The sequence below is a fragment of the Hyalella azteca genome, unplaced genomic scaffold (assembly GCF_000764305.2).
Source record: "Hyalella azteca isolate HAZT.00-mixed unplaced genomic scaffold, Hazt_2.0.2 contig4602, whole genome shotgun sequence".
NCBI lineage: Eukaryota > Metazoa > Arthropoda > Malacostraca > Amphipoda > Hyalellidae > Hyalella > Hyalella azteca.
The window spans coordinates 1-17457 of record NW_025934815.1 but is presented as its reverse complement, the minus strand read 5'-3'; the positions used below and the strand labels follow the sequence as shown (position 1 = coordinate 17457).

The window sequence follows — 17457 nt, the reverse complement described above, 5'->3', positions numbered from 1 at the left end:
TTTAGAATAAATCCTGCTGTCCTGAGATGCGTAACATTTAGAATGAACTAATAATTATTTTTACACCGCAGCGCTTCGAAAAATTAAATGATTTGTAATTTATAACTGTAACTTATATATCTAACTCGGCGTGGAACTTTGCCATTAGTTTTTATTTGTTTAGGATTCGCGTGTCCTGCTTTTGAATATCATCTTTACTTATGTTTAAAGCGCATTACTGTGTAGAGTTAGTAGACTTAGCCGTCGTGAGAGTAACTTTTATCTCTCCACACAGCTTATCTAATACTTGCAATCGTGTAGTTCTTCTTTTCTTGATAACATTTTTCATGATGAATGAAATTTTTACAACTTTGCATACCATGTATTTCCTTATAATTAGTCTATGTACTTTCATGAGCGACTCATGCAGAGCATTACCTTTATATCTACATAATGTTTACCCCACCTGAACTTACGTTACTTATATCATGTGATGTCGGTATATATCATGTGATGATGTATAATATCATCATGTGATGATGTATAATATCATGTGTAACTGCATAAAATCTATACACTATTTTTATTTACAATACACAAGTTGCAATAATGTCGCACTGCTTTCACTATTTTCTTGTGTTGATATTTTGACCATAAATATACTTTCTGTTAACTTGACTTCTTTTCGTTATTTTATTTCGTTCCTTTGCAATATTTTAATAAAATCTTATTTTTGTGTAAGAATTACGCATGACATTTTTTAACTACTCGAATTATTTAGCCAAATTTTCACGGTTTTATTTGTTTAAAAGTTGGCGGAAATTGAGCTCAATCCGGGAAAATTATATGTCAGTGAGACTGTTTTAAATACATGAGAGTGCATTAGTAGCTCTAGGATCGCTGTACTTAACTTGCAGGATTGTGATGTCAATCCTACGGCAGATATTGAAGGCCGCCTTGCCGCTGCCTTTTACATGGAGGAAGTTTACAAAATAATCTGACGCCGTACTATAAAAAATAGTACGAGTTCGATTATTCTGTCAATCAATCACTGACGACCCCTCAATCTAAACCCACCAATCTCCAACGAGAAATTGGTCGCTACGTAGACTTAGGTCGCTACGTGTACATAGGCCGCTACGTGTACATAGGCCGCTACGTGTACTAAGACCGCTACGCGGACTTGGGCCGCTACGTGGACCTAAGTCGCTACGTGTACATCGGCCGCTACGTGTACTAAGACCGCTACGCGGACTTGGGCCGCTACGTGGACTTGGGCCGTTACGTGGACTTACGTCGCTACGTGTACATAGGCCGCTACGTGTACTTAGCTCCTAAAAGTCATCGAAGACCAGAGAGTGTATCTTATTGACGATGTACTTATTGCTTTTCTCTATTTGGCGAATCAAGTTTTTTGGGGGATTGAAAAGTTCAAATAAAAGGTTTCCGAGAAACATTTTTGTAGAATTTACAGCGCTTTGAGTATACAATCATTCATTATCAAGTAGGTGAAGAGTTATTTAGAACGCTTACATTGAAATTTGTAAATTACATAAGCAGATACAAAGGCTATCTTAGCTACGGTTTAAAATCAAAGATAAAATACGCTGAGAATAATTCCAATTTCCTGACAAATCAAGTGGTTTGCAAATTGATCGCAGGAGACTCGCCCCAGCTGATGAGAGCCTCTGTTATGGACAGTACCGTAGTGTCGGTGCACCGCATGACGATGCTGGTGCAGACTTCCATGCGTAAGTACCATCACGGGTACTTAGTCCGTTATGGTACTGAGGTTTCTACAGGTACGTAGGTCGCTACAGGTACGTAGGTGGCTACAGGTACGTAGGTCGCTACAGGTACTGAGGTCGCTACAGGTACGTAGGTCGCTACAGGTGCGTAGGTCGCTACAGGTACGTAGGTCGCTACGTGTACAAAGGCGAGTTTTAATAGTACGGCCCGCAGGTCGATATATACGGCCCCAAGGTGTGGCCCTGTAGACTGCATACCGTGACGCATTTCTAAGCAATGCAGTGGTCCCCCTTTGAATTATTGTTCTAGCTGTGTAGCCTGGGTGGAGATGTTTTAGTTTTTTTTCAAGTTTTAGGTTTCAATTTATTTTCCCTGAATACAATTTTGCAGTTGTAATTTTTATAAAAGATTATCGCTTTCTCTTAACTTCGTATGGTTCAAGATTTTTCTGTTATACGAGACTGGAAATTTGGTAAGGTTATCGTAGCGTTAGTGCCTTGCATGTCAATGCCGCGTGGAGTGAATTGTAGCATCGGAGTTGTGGTGGAGTTAGTATATACTTAACGCCATAGGCATAAATCTTACCATTATTTGCATAGATTCTAGGTGAAAGTTGTGACATGATTTGTAACGAAAATTTTGCAAAATTTTCATTATAAAATTTTCGAAGATACAATCTTGAGTTCTATTATGTCTCCAATTATTCTAATATCAAAATACAAGTCAAATTTTGAGTGCCGCTATCATGACTAATTTCATTGTTTGAATGGCAAGTATCGTAAAAGTAAGATTTTGAAACGATTACTTCATAAGTTTCGCCAGTTTTTGTTAAATTATAAACTATACAGGCGCCCATAAACTATCCAGGAAACAACAAACGATATAGATTTCAACTAATTTTTAAGGGGCGCCTATAGAATATTTTGGCCACAAGACACACAAAGTTCGTGTTTAATTGAAATTAAATCTGCCAATTAAATCAATTGAAATTAAATTTGTTGTACGGTAATGTAACTTTAATGGAAACCTAATATTCTAAAATAATCTGATCTCCATGCATGTCACCTCTGTATTTTTTGAAATGTTCACCGATTTTCAACATTGATATCCTATTGGGCTTTTTCCCGAAACCATTCAAAGTATTCACACAACAAAAAACATTTTTATGCCCATAATATTACTCATGTAATTACAAATTTTTTCTAATTGTAGCTTCTAATTTGCATGGCAGGCTTCGAGTCGACGTGGAAAGATTCACATTATCTTAGCACGGCTGCATCATTCATCGCAGCATTTATTTCATCGTATTTTTATACACAAACGTGTCCCTATACTCGTTGTTTTATTTCCTTGCCCTCTAAAGCAATATTTATTATAGTCTGTGCTCTTCTTAATAATTTTTAAAATATCAAAGATATGAATGCACCATTTCAAAATTATTGATTACGCTGTGGAGATGTTTAAAAATTAACATAGTATTTAACAAATAAAATTCGTAACTGTTGATCATCTTAAAACACGAAATTTGTGAAGGATATCTGCTAAGGAAATGAGTTTTTCTTCAGATTTTCGAGATCAATCTGTGAAATTTCTTCATCTGGAACTAGAACAATGCCATCAGAGGAGCAGTTAATTGACCTCACGCTATATACAGTTCGGTGGCGTTCGCAATGTAAGTAAATGTGTAAGTAATTCTTTCTGAGATTGTTTATCCGAATTAATTTCTTAATCTTGTTGCTATTGCGAAAGTTAATGTAATCACGTTACAGTTCACACCAGTTGCCTCAGCACCAAATGGGGATCAATTCAGTTTACATCCTTAAAAACTCTCGAGATATAAATAGATTGTTATAAATAAATAATTGCTCTGTTTATGAGGTTTAATGTTATAGAACCCTCTTGAAAACGCAAACGAGTGGGGGGTGGAAAGAAACGCACGACAACGAATTAAAGTTAATTATATTGATTGTGATAGTTTAGAGCTGTGTCGCCTCAACCGCACCCCGAAGCAGCGGCAAACTTCCCGAGAACGTCGAGAGCGTTGGAGCGCTGCCGCTGCACCGCACGCGGTTAACAAGAAGTGAATGCCTGCAATTAATGAATATAGATTTTAGAATATTGGGATTGATCTTAGTTAACTGAAGAATGATGCCAGGAACATAGTTCTGGAAGCTATATATATAAATTAATCATTTATGGGATATAACACAGAACATTCACTTTTACAGTTCACGAGTGAAACAAGCATTAGTGATCACAATGTGTGGGTTGACTAAATGAACTGAAAGTAGAGGGCCGACCGGCATGTCACTCCAAATCCGTGCACTGCGACCCACCTCTACCGCAGTAGGCTTGCATCGAGTTCCACAGACGACGCAGACTGCAGCAGTCAACGTAGTCGGCCTCCTGCGCGCCGTCGGGTGCCAGCGGCTCCATGGAGTGCCACCTCGCTGACGGAGTTGACCGATGAAGGACTAGCCGCTCTCCCTCCTTACGCGAAGATCCAAACACACAGATACGGAGCGATCCGTACACGCGTTGCAGTAGTGTGTAGAGGAGGTCGTCATGCGGTGATAGTTGGTGATGAACTGGGCTGGCTGGGCATGCTGGCAGGGCTGAAATCTCGAGGTTGCGGGTTAACCTCTATATGGCGAAATTAAGTGGGCACAGGTAAGCACGTCAATGGAGACAATACAGTCGGAAATTAATTCAAGTTTAGACATGGGGAACATTGTGATCACTCATTGCTTCAAATAAAATGAAATGAATGATAGCAGTTTTCAACAAACCCAGGGTTGCTGTTCAGCGTCAGGAACCGGCATGAATAATAATCAGCTCTTAATTAACAACAGAAGGAGCTTGTTCCTTCAGCGCCGGGTTGTCCAGGCTATCGTCCCGCGCGAGGAAATTTTAGTCGCTTAATCATGAACATCACGGGGGAGGCTATGAATGGAACAGCGATGTTCTAAAGCATTTAAAATGGTTCAATTTTCCCACGCTAATGAAATGCAGAGATAATTTGCTTAGCCCATCGTAAAACCGCACCGAATTAGAGCGTTTTTAGGGAGAGTTGCTTGTTGATAACGGGTATAATTGAAATTATTATTTTAGTCACTCTCCTAATTAATTTGAGTGAATATCTAAATTGGAACTTCAAAAGGAAGATATGAAGGTTTAGGGTCAGTTTATAGTTGAGTTGAAGAAAGATGCTGCTGACCAACACCTGTATTTAGGTATTGACTTTGTAAAACTCGGGAGGTGGCATAATTCAATTAATAAACATAATTCTATACGCGCTAACAGAATGGTTTGGGAACATTTGAACTGAACTTAAGCTAAGAAAAGCTTTATGAGAGTAAATTCAGTCAAACTTCATTGGCAAAATCAAGAAAGGTTTCTGGAGTGAGTTCAAATACATTGCAAGGCGGATCTAGTAAGTATTAAACCATTATCATGATATAGATTTCGTTCGTCTAACCGATTATGTTATTCAGTGACAATTCCACTATTTAATTGTCAATACAATTATCAGGATTTAATTCTAGAGATGGACTTGGCTGCTTATCCCTCACACAATGAATGCCGAGCGCAAAATGAGACTTTGCAACAACGCGGCCTAGATGGTTCTCAAAATCGAACTCATAATTATTATAAGTTAACACTATGATGTATTTTCTTTACGTTAATAAAATATTCAATATCTTTGAATTACAGAAGCGTTATTCGTGCTTTAGATTAGAAAAAGAGAATTTTCTGATTGAATATTTTATAATTATATAATTGTGAATAATGACGAAGTAAAATTTGAATTTTAGGTAATTAAGTTACATGTAGTTACAAAAATTGGTCATTAACAAGTTTGGAGAATTAACGAAAGGTATTTACGACGTTTACAGTAATATATGTTTAGTACGAGATATGAATTCGAGGCGCTACGTTTTACATGACCAATATTATTTGTTGATGGTTACGTGGGTTATCCTCAAACTCTCCTCAACATCATGACTGTTGATAACTGTTTTTGATCATGTGATTATTCACTACATGAAAATCACCTGTTGACATAAGAGCTACAATGAATTTTTAGCCAGGATTTGTAATGCTTTGTTGAGAGTCTGATTCTGGGGTCAAAGACAGCGCTTACTCAATAAAAAGGTTGGCTATGAATTGCGTTAATTAAAGTTTTATAATTAGATTTATCTTAGTAGATCGCCACTCATACCCTACTTGCGTTGAGCGCAGTTTCGGGTTCAAAAATATTTTAACGCATCAGCGTGACCGTGGAAGACCCTACCTATATAGGTCATAATATTGCTGCAAAAATTGGCACCCGAGCCTGAACTACTGAACACTACGACTCAACTAGAAGCATTAGAAAACGTTTGTATCCCTAACTGAACTATTTGACTACCACAACCTTCAAACTTCATTGTCAAAGGCTTAATTCAGTTTCATAACCCATCAAAACAGAAACCTAACGAACATTTTATGAAGTAAAACTTTAATGACAGTGATATCATGTAAAAAAATGGCACCTGGCGCGTGGGTACAGTTGTTAGATGAAGAAACAAGTTGCCATTATAACAGTTGTGCGCGTCTAATTTTGACAAGTTGGGTCCGAGAAAGAGTGTATTGTGCAGGTGCAAGATATAAAAATACGGTCATAGAGAAAATTTAACAGATAATCAGTTTAAATAGTTTAAATCAGTTTAAATAGATAATCACAAACTTCCGATACTAAGGCGTGAGAAATCATTTCCGTTTAAGTTTTAAAACTCTGTTGTCAAAAATATGTCATGCGACTGAAAATTTAGGTTTGTCAATGATATTCACTATTATGCAACCCAGAGTTGCTGCCAGCGTCTGCAACTCCAGGGAATAATATTCAGCTCTAAGCAACTAAGTTCCAGCTCGTCTCGACAGCTCAGTGTTTTCCCAGCAATCGTACCGCGTCAGGGAATTAGTTGCACGGTCATAAGCTGCCCATAATGTAGGAAGCTATTAATGGAACAGCAATCTTCTCAAGCATGACAAATGGTTTATTTTTACCACGTTGACAAGATGCAAAGATAATTTAACGGTAGGGTGAGTCTGCCACCTTACCGTGCTGGCGAGTCTGCCGTTGATGAATGCGTGGTTTTTCTTCAACTTTCTCTCGACATCCTAGCTGTTGACTAATACGTATGTTTATAAAATTACTCACTATATGTAATCCCTCTATTGATGTAACAGCTACGTTTAATTCATGGCTTTGATTCGAGATACTTTGGTACGTGACTAATTTTCAGCTGTTGAGCACACAAAGCGTGTGTTCTGCAAGGTGCGAGATAGTAAACTGCAACAATAAAGGAAATTTAAAAGATAATCAATATGAACAGTACATCACCGGTAATCTGACGGTGGGTTCACCAGCGAAAACTCGCATTCCCAAACATAACATAACATAACATAGAGATGTCGGCGCTGAAGTGTAGGCCTGATGTGGCCTGTCGCCGATTCTTTTCCTTTTCGTGCCTTGATAGTTTGAAGTAGCTACCAGACTTCCACCGGGTTCGATAAGGAGCTAGGCATTTCAAATCTGAACATATATTTTTCCATAGCTTTATCTAGTCTGTTCTTGAACGCGTTCATGCTGGGAGCGCCAACGATGTCATCCGGGAGGCTGTTCCACATGTCGGTGATTCGAAGCGAGAAGAAATTTTGTCGCGTGGAGAAGTTGCAGCGCAGTTTTTTTAGCTTATAGCCGTGGCCCCTGGTGTTGGTTCTTGTTTCAAATTCTAGTAACCCTTCAGGGACCTTGTATAGACCATGAGTACGACGCTACGGCAGATCCTTTGAGCCGAAAATATATCTTCTAATAACCTAAGAAAAAAAATCAATGACTATAATTCTCATCTGAACCGGAACTACTATATACACTCCGTGCGAAGTCAGCTCATCAGAACTATTGTCAACCCCAAAATTGCTCACCCTGCAGAATTTTTCAAATTGACCTGAAAGTGATAGCCGGGTGAGGGTCCAATTTTCATCCAGTAGGTGCAAGAAAACATTTACTCAAGTAGTGAATAATTGAAATACGTTCATAAATGATATATAAAATGTAGTCAATTTAGACGCACTTCGACGCATATTCTTATTACACGAGGCGCGTCTGCCTAAGAACACGTTACGAGTGAGTCTGACATAATTTCAGCAGCTCAGATGAAAGAAAACTATTACATCAACGAGACAACGACTTAACTATTCTTACTTTACGGCTTTCAAACTCTTAAGTCGTCAGCTGGATTCGGGATCATTAATCCTCAGAGCAGAAACATAATTAATCATTTTATTACTGAAATATTAATTTAAGTGACTTCATTGTAAAATTGGCCCCTAACTTGTTGGCATGTTGTTAGATAAGAGTGCAAAATGAGATTTAAACAGAATTGCAGACGCTTAAAGGCACTCGCGAAGCGTTGTGCATAGCACGAATGTCGAATTAGCAAACAGTTGAAACTTGTTTACAACAGAGACAGTCTTGGTTCTTATATATAACAGCATAACATAATTTGGTTCATAACTAGTAACTACACGATCTTCACCACGTAGCCCGGAAATTGTTACGCCGATTTCAGAAATACGGCCGCCTCTCCGCGAGAATATTGAGATGTCAGTATAGGATGGCAGAAGTTTTCTCTTTAAACAGGTTTGACTGAAGACCTGTTTTTTCAATATAACCAACAACATTTATCGTTTACATTGTAAATAGATGCATGTAATGATGTACTTGGGGGAAGGAGGCATATCAGCCACAAATGTCGCTAAAGTGATCCCGGGACCAAGGGTTGGTGACGGCCGAAGGAACACGCGAGCTCAGATGTTACAACGATCTGCTCATGGTTGAATTAATACACGTAATACACGTATTAATTCAACCATGGATCTGCTGGTCTCAGGGAACTCAGACTTCGCAGCTCTCTGATGCAGAGCCCAAACCTATTGCATCACATTTGTAACTGGGTGCCCTCAATTCGTTTTTTCTATTCGTTTTCTGTCACTGCAGAAAATAAGTTTCATTGGGTAACCAAATAATATTGGAACGTTGAGAAGGAAACGACAAATAATTGTTTTGACGAATAACATATTTTACTTGTCTATTCATTTATACACGACTATCATAATAGTATTACACGCATAAATATTTTACTGAGAACTGATCGAGTATGCATACACAAAACCCATCACAGTATATACAATAAATTCACGCGCGGCGCTTCAACTTAAAAATTGCGTCTAGCCACGCGAGCTTCGATTACAAACTAGACACAAGGAATGCGTTGTGAAACATCAGGCGAATATCCTCTCTACACAAACAGACAAAGTTTAAGGCGAGTGAAGTGAGCTAGAAAATTTTAAAAATGAGAGGTAAAAGCAGTACCCTATCGAAATTCGAAGACCTGTCAGCCGCTGGCACACGGACGCCCCAAGTTCTTATGGCCGGGTAAATTAGAAGCTCTATGTCCNGAACAGCACGTCGGCCACGGCATCGGCGGCCACCGGCGCTGCCACGCCCGTCTTGAGGCCACCGCGCCTCTTCTTCAGGAACTGCCGACTGTCGGGGCAACAATTGCAGTTCGTCAGCAAACGGCACGGGAACACATTTGTTCTCAACAATCTCTGGTGAACACTTGTCTGCTGTTCGCAAGCGTTCAAACTCTTGGAATTATTTCATTGTAAAGTGGCGCTGTTTACTACAAATAGATTTAGTAACAAACTGAGAACAACAGCGGTCTATAATCTAGCTACTTACAACGCGTATGTTGCAGGTGCTTGGTGTAGGAGGTCTGCAGGCACGGTCTTCTCTATTATTCTACACAAGACCGGGTCTGAGGCCATAAGCTGCAGACCGGCGTTCATGTAGCATGAATTGTTGCTATTCATCAGACCACAGGTTGGCAAGCTCTGCGGAGTTGTGTCGAAGCCGTCTATTTAGGGAAGAAAAAGTTGAACTTATTATAAACACATTGCTTAAGACAAACGATATAAATAAATTCAAACTGAATACATAAAATGTAATTTTATCATATAATTATATATCCATTATTTATAATGCCAATAAATTTAGTGAGCTATTCAATTCCTACTATGCACCACCAAAAATATATTTTAATTAAAAGTACGCAGCTGAATAGATCGATAGCTTATGCAGAACTAAAACTGTCAAGCTATAGGTACACAGTGGTTAGGGAGATGCTGGTTTAGAACACGTACGGTAATTACATTTTATTGTTTACCGATACAGGGCTGGTGATGAACTGTCGTATGAGTAAATTTATCTGACCAGGTTGACACGGAACATGAGCTATTTCTTTAGTGGTTTAATTTAAGAAGTAAGGATGGTTGCTAGCCCGGCTGTTATTAGCAATATTATCTATTTACGCGGAATTAATTCGTATGTGGCTTATTATATCATATTCCTACCTGATGAATAATTATTTTTTATAACCGCAGCGGGACAATCAACAAAGCAATCTCTATGCATTTGTTCCTATATTCCGCGACATGAAACTTATCGCGATATAGAAGAGCTGGGGCTGCTTAACATATTTCTGTGGCGAGCTCGTAGCAAATTGTTAAGTGTCTGCCGCTTATATATTAAATGCACATTCTAATTACTAATTGTAATGCTTTTAAATGCGAATTGTTAATACCTGATTACCGTGTACGAGTCTTTGTGGAGAATTTTTCACTTATACTCCTTGAATTAACTTACACAATCAAGGCACAAAGACCAGGCTGCTTAACGTCAAACGCCATATTTTAGACTTAATCCAGCGGTTCATCCGCAATAAAAATAAATCAATATTTTCAGCAACATGAACAATTAAATAAACATTCGCTTTGTTTAAATTTCCTTTTAACCAAACCATTTGACGTAATAAAAATAAACAAGCAAATTTCCTGCTTGTGCAGCTCAGCTGTTTTGAAAGAGATTATTAACAATCGATAGGAAGTTCTCTATGAATTAGAATTCATTTAAACTCCCTTGATTAGAATCAAATATTCAAAAAACCCTATACTATTATTGCCTTAATCAACGAAAACTAAACCAATACAATAAAAATGCAAGAGTCGTGGTGATAAATCACCGTATTGATGCCTCAACAGCTGCCATACTCACCCTGAGGAGGAGGAGACTTGTACTGCAGGACGCCCGCCAGGATATCTGACTTCGCCTGCAAATAATGACAAGTGACGTGCAATTAGGCGGGGGTATTGATGAATAAATGATTAATTATCAATAATATCAGTAATATAGTTAATTAATGAAGGGAGGGAGGAAAGATGATTAAAGTCCGGAAAAAATGAGTCAAAAGCGAATTTAGGAAAAAGGGTATCTATAGAGTCGCTAAATATCTGTGGATATTCAAGAGAGTCACGCCTCATGTTGTTGAATCTCGTTGATCAAAAGAGGAGATGTTTAAAGTCCCTCTTTTAATTTCACGTTGTTTTTACATTTCATGTTTTCTTTCATTATCTCAATAAATTAAAACAAACAAAATGTGCTTTTATTCTTGTTTCACATAAATAGTGTAGAAAGTTTCAGAAAGCTCGGTCAGTTAATAAAAAAAGTTTTTATTTTCGGAGGGTAGACCCTAACCTTAAACTTAAGCTTTGTGCCAGAATAAAATAATCGTTTTCAGAATCACCACATTCATCTGTCATGAAGTATTTCTCAAACTCTTCCTATGAACGTGCTTCTCCGTTCCTTATTTGCCGTCATTTTCGCTTTTTTGCACCAATTAAATAAGCATATTTCGCTCCTTCATAGTAAGTTTTACACAGCTTATATTATAACCTTAACTTGTATAATTTCTATCAATGTATATCAAATTATATGAAATTATAGGGTTAATTCCATGTCAATTGTCCCATTTTTAACAGTCAGCGCCACCTAACCATCACCGATTTAGATGAAATTCCATACATAAGTTGGATCATATTTCAAACCAACTTTGCCAAAATTTCAGTTCTAAATATGAAAAATATTTAAATTAGAGGACCCTCAAATTAAGAAGTGGTGGGGTTTGCCTGCAGTATCACCGACAATGTATGAAGATAAAAGCAAAGATGTTCACTAATCGTAACATTCAACTTCCTAAAATATTTGCCGGGTAAAAAATATAAATCAATTGAACACAAATATATGATCGAACTTGAAATTTGAATGCGTTCCAGGGGCAGCCTTTTGAAAAGTGGCAAATTTTAAATATATCAGAAATCAGTAAAAGAAAGTTACCGTAGACGGAAAATAGAAAAGGATAAAACGAGATTTGACATTGGAGAGTAGAGAAAAAAACGTGGTGCTCAGCTTAGGAAATTTGTTCCACAGCAAATACTTTGAAAGTTGAAATGAATATTTACTGATGTCGATGAGGAATTGATCTATTAACTTGCCTAGGTTACCGTAAAATAATTATAGAGCTCAATAAATTAAGGAATGAGCAGCAAAAGACAAGGAATAAGGGAACTGGAAAAAGTATTAGAACTTGAGGAACTCCTGCAGCTGCGTTGGCTGAAGTTGAATAACTCGTCTGAAGCACGTCCAGGAATTAATAATTAAGATTTACATTATTAGGATTTAATTAATAATTAAGATTGACAATAATAATTGTGCGAAAGCTCGATGATGATTGAATGAAGGTTAGAACATTTGAACATTTTCCGAACCAAGTTTTCATCCCTTACTATAGAAGAACCCAAAGATAGAATCTAAGGAGCCTCTAAAGATCAAGGATTTGAGTCAAGCGATAGACGCGCGATATGTCAATATGTAAAGATTTGTAAATTCATTTCCTTATCTTTCTGTTTTGACCACTGAACATTCACATGCATGCATGGGTATCTGAACAAAGTATTCTACTGCCTGTTGCAATGTAGTTCAATCTATTTCAAAGGGATTGCTTATAGTTACAATGCAATGTAATAATGAGCCGAATATGCAACATTTTTCAAACCAAGTTCTCATCCTTTACCAGAAGAACCCATTGCTAGAATTAACATATGTCATAGTACAGCATTTTTTTCACTTATGAATACCGTTTCAACAAAATTTGTATTCTGCAATTAATTTAGATTGGTGTTCAAACTTTATTGAAAAATTAAATAATTGAATGAATAATTTTGAAAATGAATAATATTCACTGACGAACATAAATGAATTATCTGCAAATATTTCGCAGATAATTCATTTATGTTATATAAATATAACATTTTACATAACATTATATATAACATTTCATAAATAATACAAAATGTTATATTTATTAAAAAACTGTAAAGGCATTGAAGAGATTTGTAAATAATAATAAGAGTCCCTGTAATATGAATCCCAAATTTCAAAATTTTCCAGACTTTGAGCTGAAATTTTGGCAATCGGATTAAATATGAACAAATTATGATATATGTGTGAAATTTCATCAAAATCGGCTATGATTAGGTGGGGACCTCTGGTATACCTGATGTGGAATATGGCTATATTAAATTTATATGATATTAGATCAAATCTATAAATATTTTATTTTTATAATTTTATTCAGGAGCATATTGATCGTGAAATTTGAGCTGGCAGTTTGTCACATACTGTTAGGATTGTGCCATCATTATTTAAGTCTTACATCTTCTCTCAAACGCAGCAAAACCTGAAGCTATTCTTGCTGTCTTCTTCCGTCCAACTTCCTACTCCTCTCACTGACTTCCTCTAAATTTCTAGAATTCAATTCTTCAGTCACTGAATCATCATACAGTATCAACATTGTACATTAGCACTGAGGAGACCACGCCTGCAGCGCTGAACTACACCACGCGCGCAACATTATTATTGTTTGCTGCTATTATAGAAGCAAATTGAATTGCAACCTAACGAGGGGCTGTTAGCTTGTTTTTTATTGATAAACAATACAATAAGAACAATACATAATACTTTTTGAAAACGTCGTTGGCTGTTCATTCAAAGTTTTCTTGTTGATGATTTCATTATTTAAAAATAAATTATTAAATCTAATTCGATTATGTAAATTCCTTCCAACATCGGTTCAAATAATCCAGAGATTAGCTCCGTTCAATTGATAATTTAATGGCTCGGTTAAAGTGATCACAACTTCGGAGTAATGACAGTTAACTATAAATTTAATAAATGATTTTCTCCAGCAGAACACGACTCCGTAAGCTCTTATAAATATAAAGCAAAATATTGTCAGCGATCAAAACTCACCCAGTTGCGAGACTTCTTGGTCTTTTTGCCCGTCTGGTTTCTGCCCATCTTGGTGGAGTAAAGGAGCGTTAGAACTTCGTACGCACACACTGACAACTCGACTGCGACTGGCGGTTGTGCCCTGCCCCTGCCTTTATATACCCTGAGCTCCAGTCCACGAAGGCCTATCCACGCACGTGGCTGATGAGATACCACGTGACAAAGAAAAATTGTATCGAATAATTTTTTTGCTTCGCAGATTTTGTTCGTTACATTAGTGGAGTTGAAGACCTCCTCGGCTTTCAAGACTCACTTAGAGTTCTTCTGGTCACTCTCGATTTAATTATCATAGATTTTTATCTCAATAAGACTAACATTTTAAACAAAAGAAAAATTGTATCGAATAATTTTTTTGCTTTGCAGATTTCGTTCCTGATATTGGTGGACTTGAAGACCTCCTCGGTTCATAAAAATCACTTTGAGTTCCTCTGGCTACTTGCGGTTTAATTATCAGAGATTTTTATCTCAATAAGACTAGCATTTTAAACCAAACGACTAACTCATGCGTCAAGTCGGAAAATGTCTAATGCTCTGGCATTAGTTAAAGCCTTATGAGAAATCTTCAGAATAACTAATTTACAGATTATTACTCAGTATAAATTCTGAATACAAATTATGATCCGGGCATTTCAGCTGCTTGAAACGTTTTATCATCTCTAATCATCCGAGGCTTAAATGCTGGCGTCTAGTATTGTTTCTTAATTATAATTTAGATTGATATATGAATTTATCTGGCCATTATTCTTTCGGTCACTTTGCCGCCTTGTCTTCCTTCTCATATGAAAAGAAACGCATAATTTGATTACATCTTACCTGATGGTTGCGGCTCATTGATGTCCTTATCAAGGCTGTTTTGGGTTGTACGTTTTCCCTGGCAAGTCAACGTAATAAATTTCAACAAAAAAACGTGTTTTAAGAAACAAACAAACATCAATTAATTAAATGGAACATAATACTTAGATTATTATAGGAATTTTCTAGTTTTTTACAACATCAAGCGCTGTTAAAATTCTTGTCATTCCCAACATAGGCATTGTCATAATTTGTCTTAATTTATTATCATTTTCCCCTTTCCGAATCGGTCATATATTAAAGTATTAAAAGTATTCGTAATTATTTTGCTGGATTCTTAAAATCAAAAATTATTTGCCATGCTCATCACTATTCGTATTAATCCAGTTCCGGAAGATGAGATGAAATTAGATGGTAATTTCCGTCTTCAGCTTGAAGCTTACACCTCATATTACCATCAACATGTTATAGTGTACGATTATTGTAGTGAAGGAAATGGAGGCAATAAAATACGAAGAAACGCTCCAAGACAGCGAACAAACAAACGAGTATTGAGATTACGAGCAATCACCGGCAGACGAGATTATTAGACAGATTATTTTTACAACGCGTGCACAGCAATAAAAACAAGCACTTGATTTCATTTGTTATGTTTTATAATTCATGAAACGGTTTCAATGGTCGTACAATACGCATAGTAATTAAATTGTTTTTTTTTTTGTTTTCAGAAAATATTAAATAATAAAATATACGTTCGATACATGTAATAATACGTTTATGCATGTAATAATTATAATATAGATGCGTAAACAATACTCTTCAATCCAGGCAGCCCTCCAAATTTTTAGACCTTGGGCGTGCAAACTTGTTAAACGAAAGTTCAAATTGAAAATTTTTTTGTAATCAGAGGAAGCTTCAATTTGGTTTGTACATTTAAATTGAAATTTAAAACGTCGGAAAAGATAAATATCATTTTGTTATGCGAGAACTTAATGCATCTCGCAGGTGTATTACCTGCCAAGAACAAAGCATTACAATGGAGAAAGTTGTCCGTAGCTAAACTGCACCTATATACGGTCAAATATTAAGCTCCAGAGGTTAATTTTTTTGTCCCGACACTAGGCTGACCTGACGCGCCTGATTTGCGTGAAGAGACTCGAACATCCCATGACAAAGAGCGCGCGTGTGTTTCACTGGGCACAAAACTGGGCAAAAAATTCTGTTTACAAATTGAAGATATTTTAACTCGCTTGTGAGGCCGAATTCCCTGAAGACTGAGCTTTTAGTTACGCTTGACTGGGTGGAATGAGTACAGCTTTCTGGTTGAATAATTGAAGATTACTCATAAGCTGTCGATTTGTTTTAAATTGGAATAAGGCAAATAATTAAAAAATATAGTAAAGGATTAATGCATGTTCATTAATATGTTTCAAACCTTTTTCTCAAATCATGCAATACTAAGTAATTACGATAATAACGATTAAGAACTTCTCGGAGGTCAATGAGAGGATAAAGTTGCATTTTCTACAGTTTATTTCTGAATGTGATCGCTATTTCAACATTTTCTGCCTCAACGGATGTTCGTAGTTCAGCACGATTAACTTTTTACTACCTCACTAACAGATCTCATGAGAGCAACTTGGATATTTCCAAGCTGGTACATCGCTTTGTTACCAGCGGAACTTAGTTAAGTCTCACGTGTATGCCGAAGACACGCGCTCAACTTACACAATTTGTTCGTCTCTTGGACGATATTCTTTGTACGCTTGAGCCTATAGCTTAGAATTGTTTGTGGCAAGCAGCGCAGGTAGCGGCCTTTGTTTTACTATCAGCCTACAAACTTTCAGGGGCAAAATGTGAACTCTCACGCTTCGTAAACAAACTATACACATGCTGAGTATGATATGTGATGTATACTGTGTATTTTCAAATTTTGAATGCACAGTGTATTTTAGTATCCTTGTACATTTTTAAACTTAGGCCCAGTTTGAATTCAGCTGTTAGATCGTATCCCCTTGAAATTGTGAATAGATATTTTTTGTGCTCTGTCTATTATTTATAAATTTAGGTTTCTGATTACGTTCTGTGCTTTCAATTGTATTAATTTGTGACTTTATATATGAATTCTAGATTCTACGAACTGAATAGGAGCAGGACTCCGAAACCTTTTCTGTACACATATGTATTTTTGAGGACTATATATTCTTTGCGTTTAAATTTTTAGTCAACTTGGGATGTGTGATGTGAGATGTTTTATGTGTTATGTGAGATGATAGATGTGTGATGTGTGATATGAGATGTGTGATGTGAGATGTGTGGTGTGAGAGGCGTGATGTAAGATATGTGATGTTTGATGATAGAAGTGTGATGAGTGACGTGTGATGTATCACGTGAAATAGGAGATTACGAGACAAGACCGAGCTAATATTGCTGACCTGCCCTGCCCTTTGAATCGTGAAATTCTAATCCCATCACAGAATTAGCCTTAACCAGAGTAACCATTAGCAAAAAACACTTTGAAATAAATTTGTTTAAAGTAAAAATGGCTGTAAATTATTGTACAATTCCCGAGTTGCGGTGGCATAAGCGAGCTGCACTTGATGGCATGACTGTCGCCCGCCTCGCTGACGCTGAACTAACTT

General features: G+C 36.9%; 1 protein-coding gene across 1 annotated transcript; it reads right to left on the bottom strand.

The window, feature by feature from the left end:
* Positions 1-9225: 9225 nt before the first annotated feature.
* Positions 9226-14072, bottom strand: LOC125177743. Its single transcript, XM_047880072.1, has 4 exons — positions 13985-14072; positions 10892-10946; positions 9521-9695; positions 9226-9322 (listed from the first exon to the last, which is right to left on the bottom strand). The coding sequence occupies exons 1-4, from the start codon at positions 14030-14032 to the stop codon at positions 9226-9228; spliced, it is 375 nt and encodes a 124-aa protein (XP_047736028.1). The 5' UTR covers positions 14033-14072.
* Positions 14073-17457: the final 3385 nt, after the last annotated feature.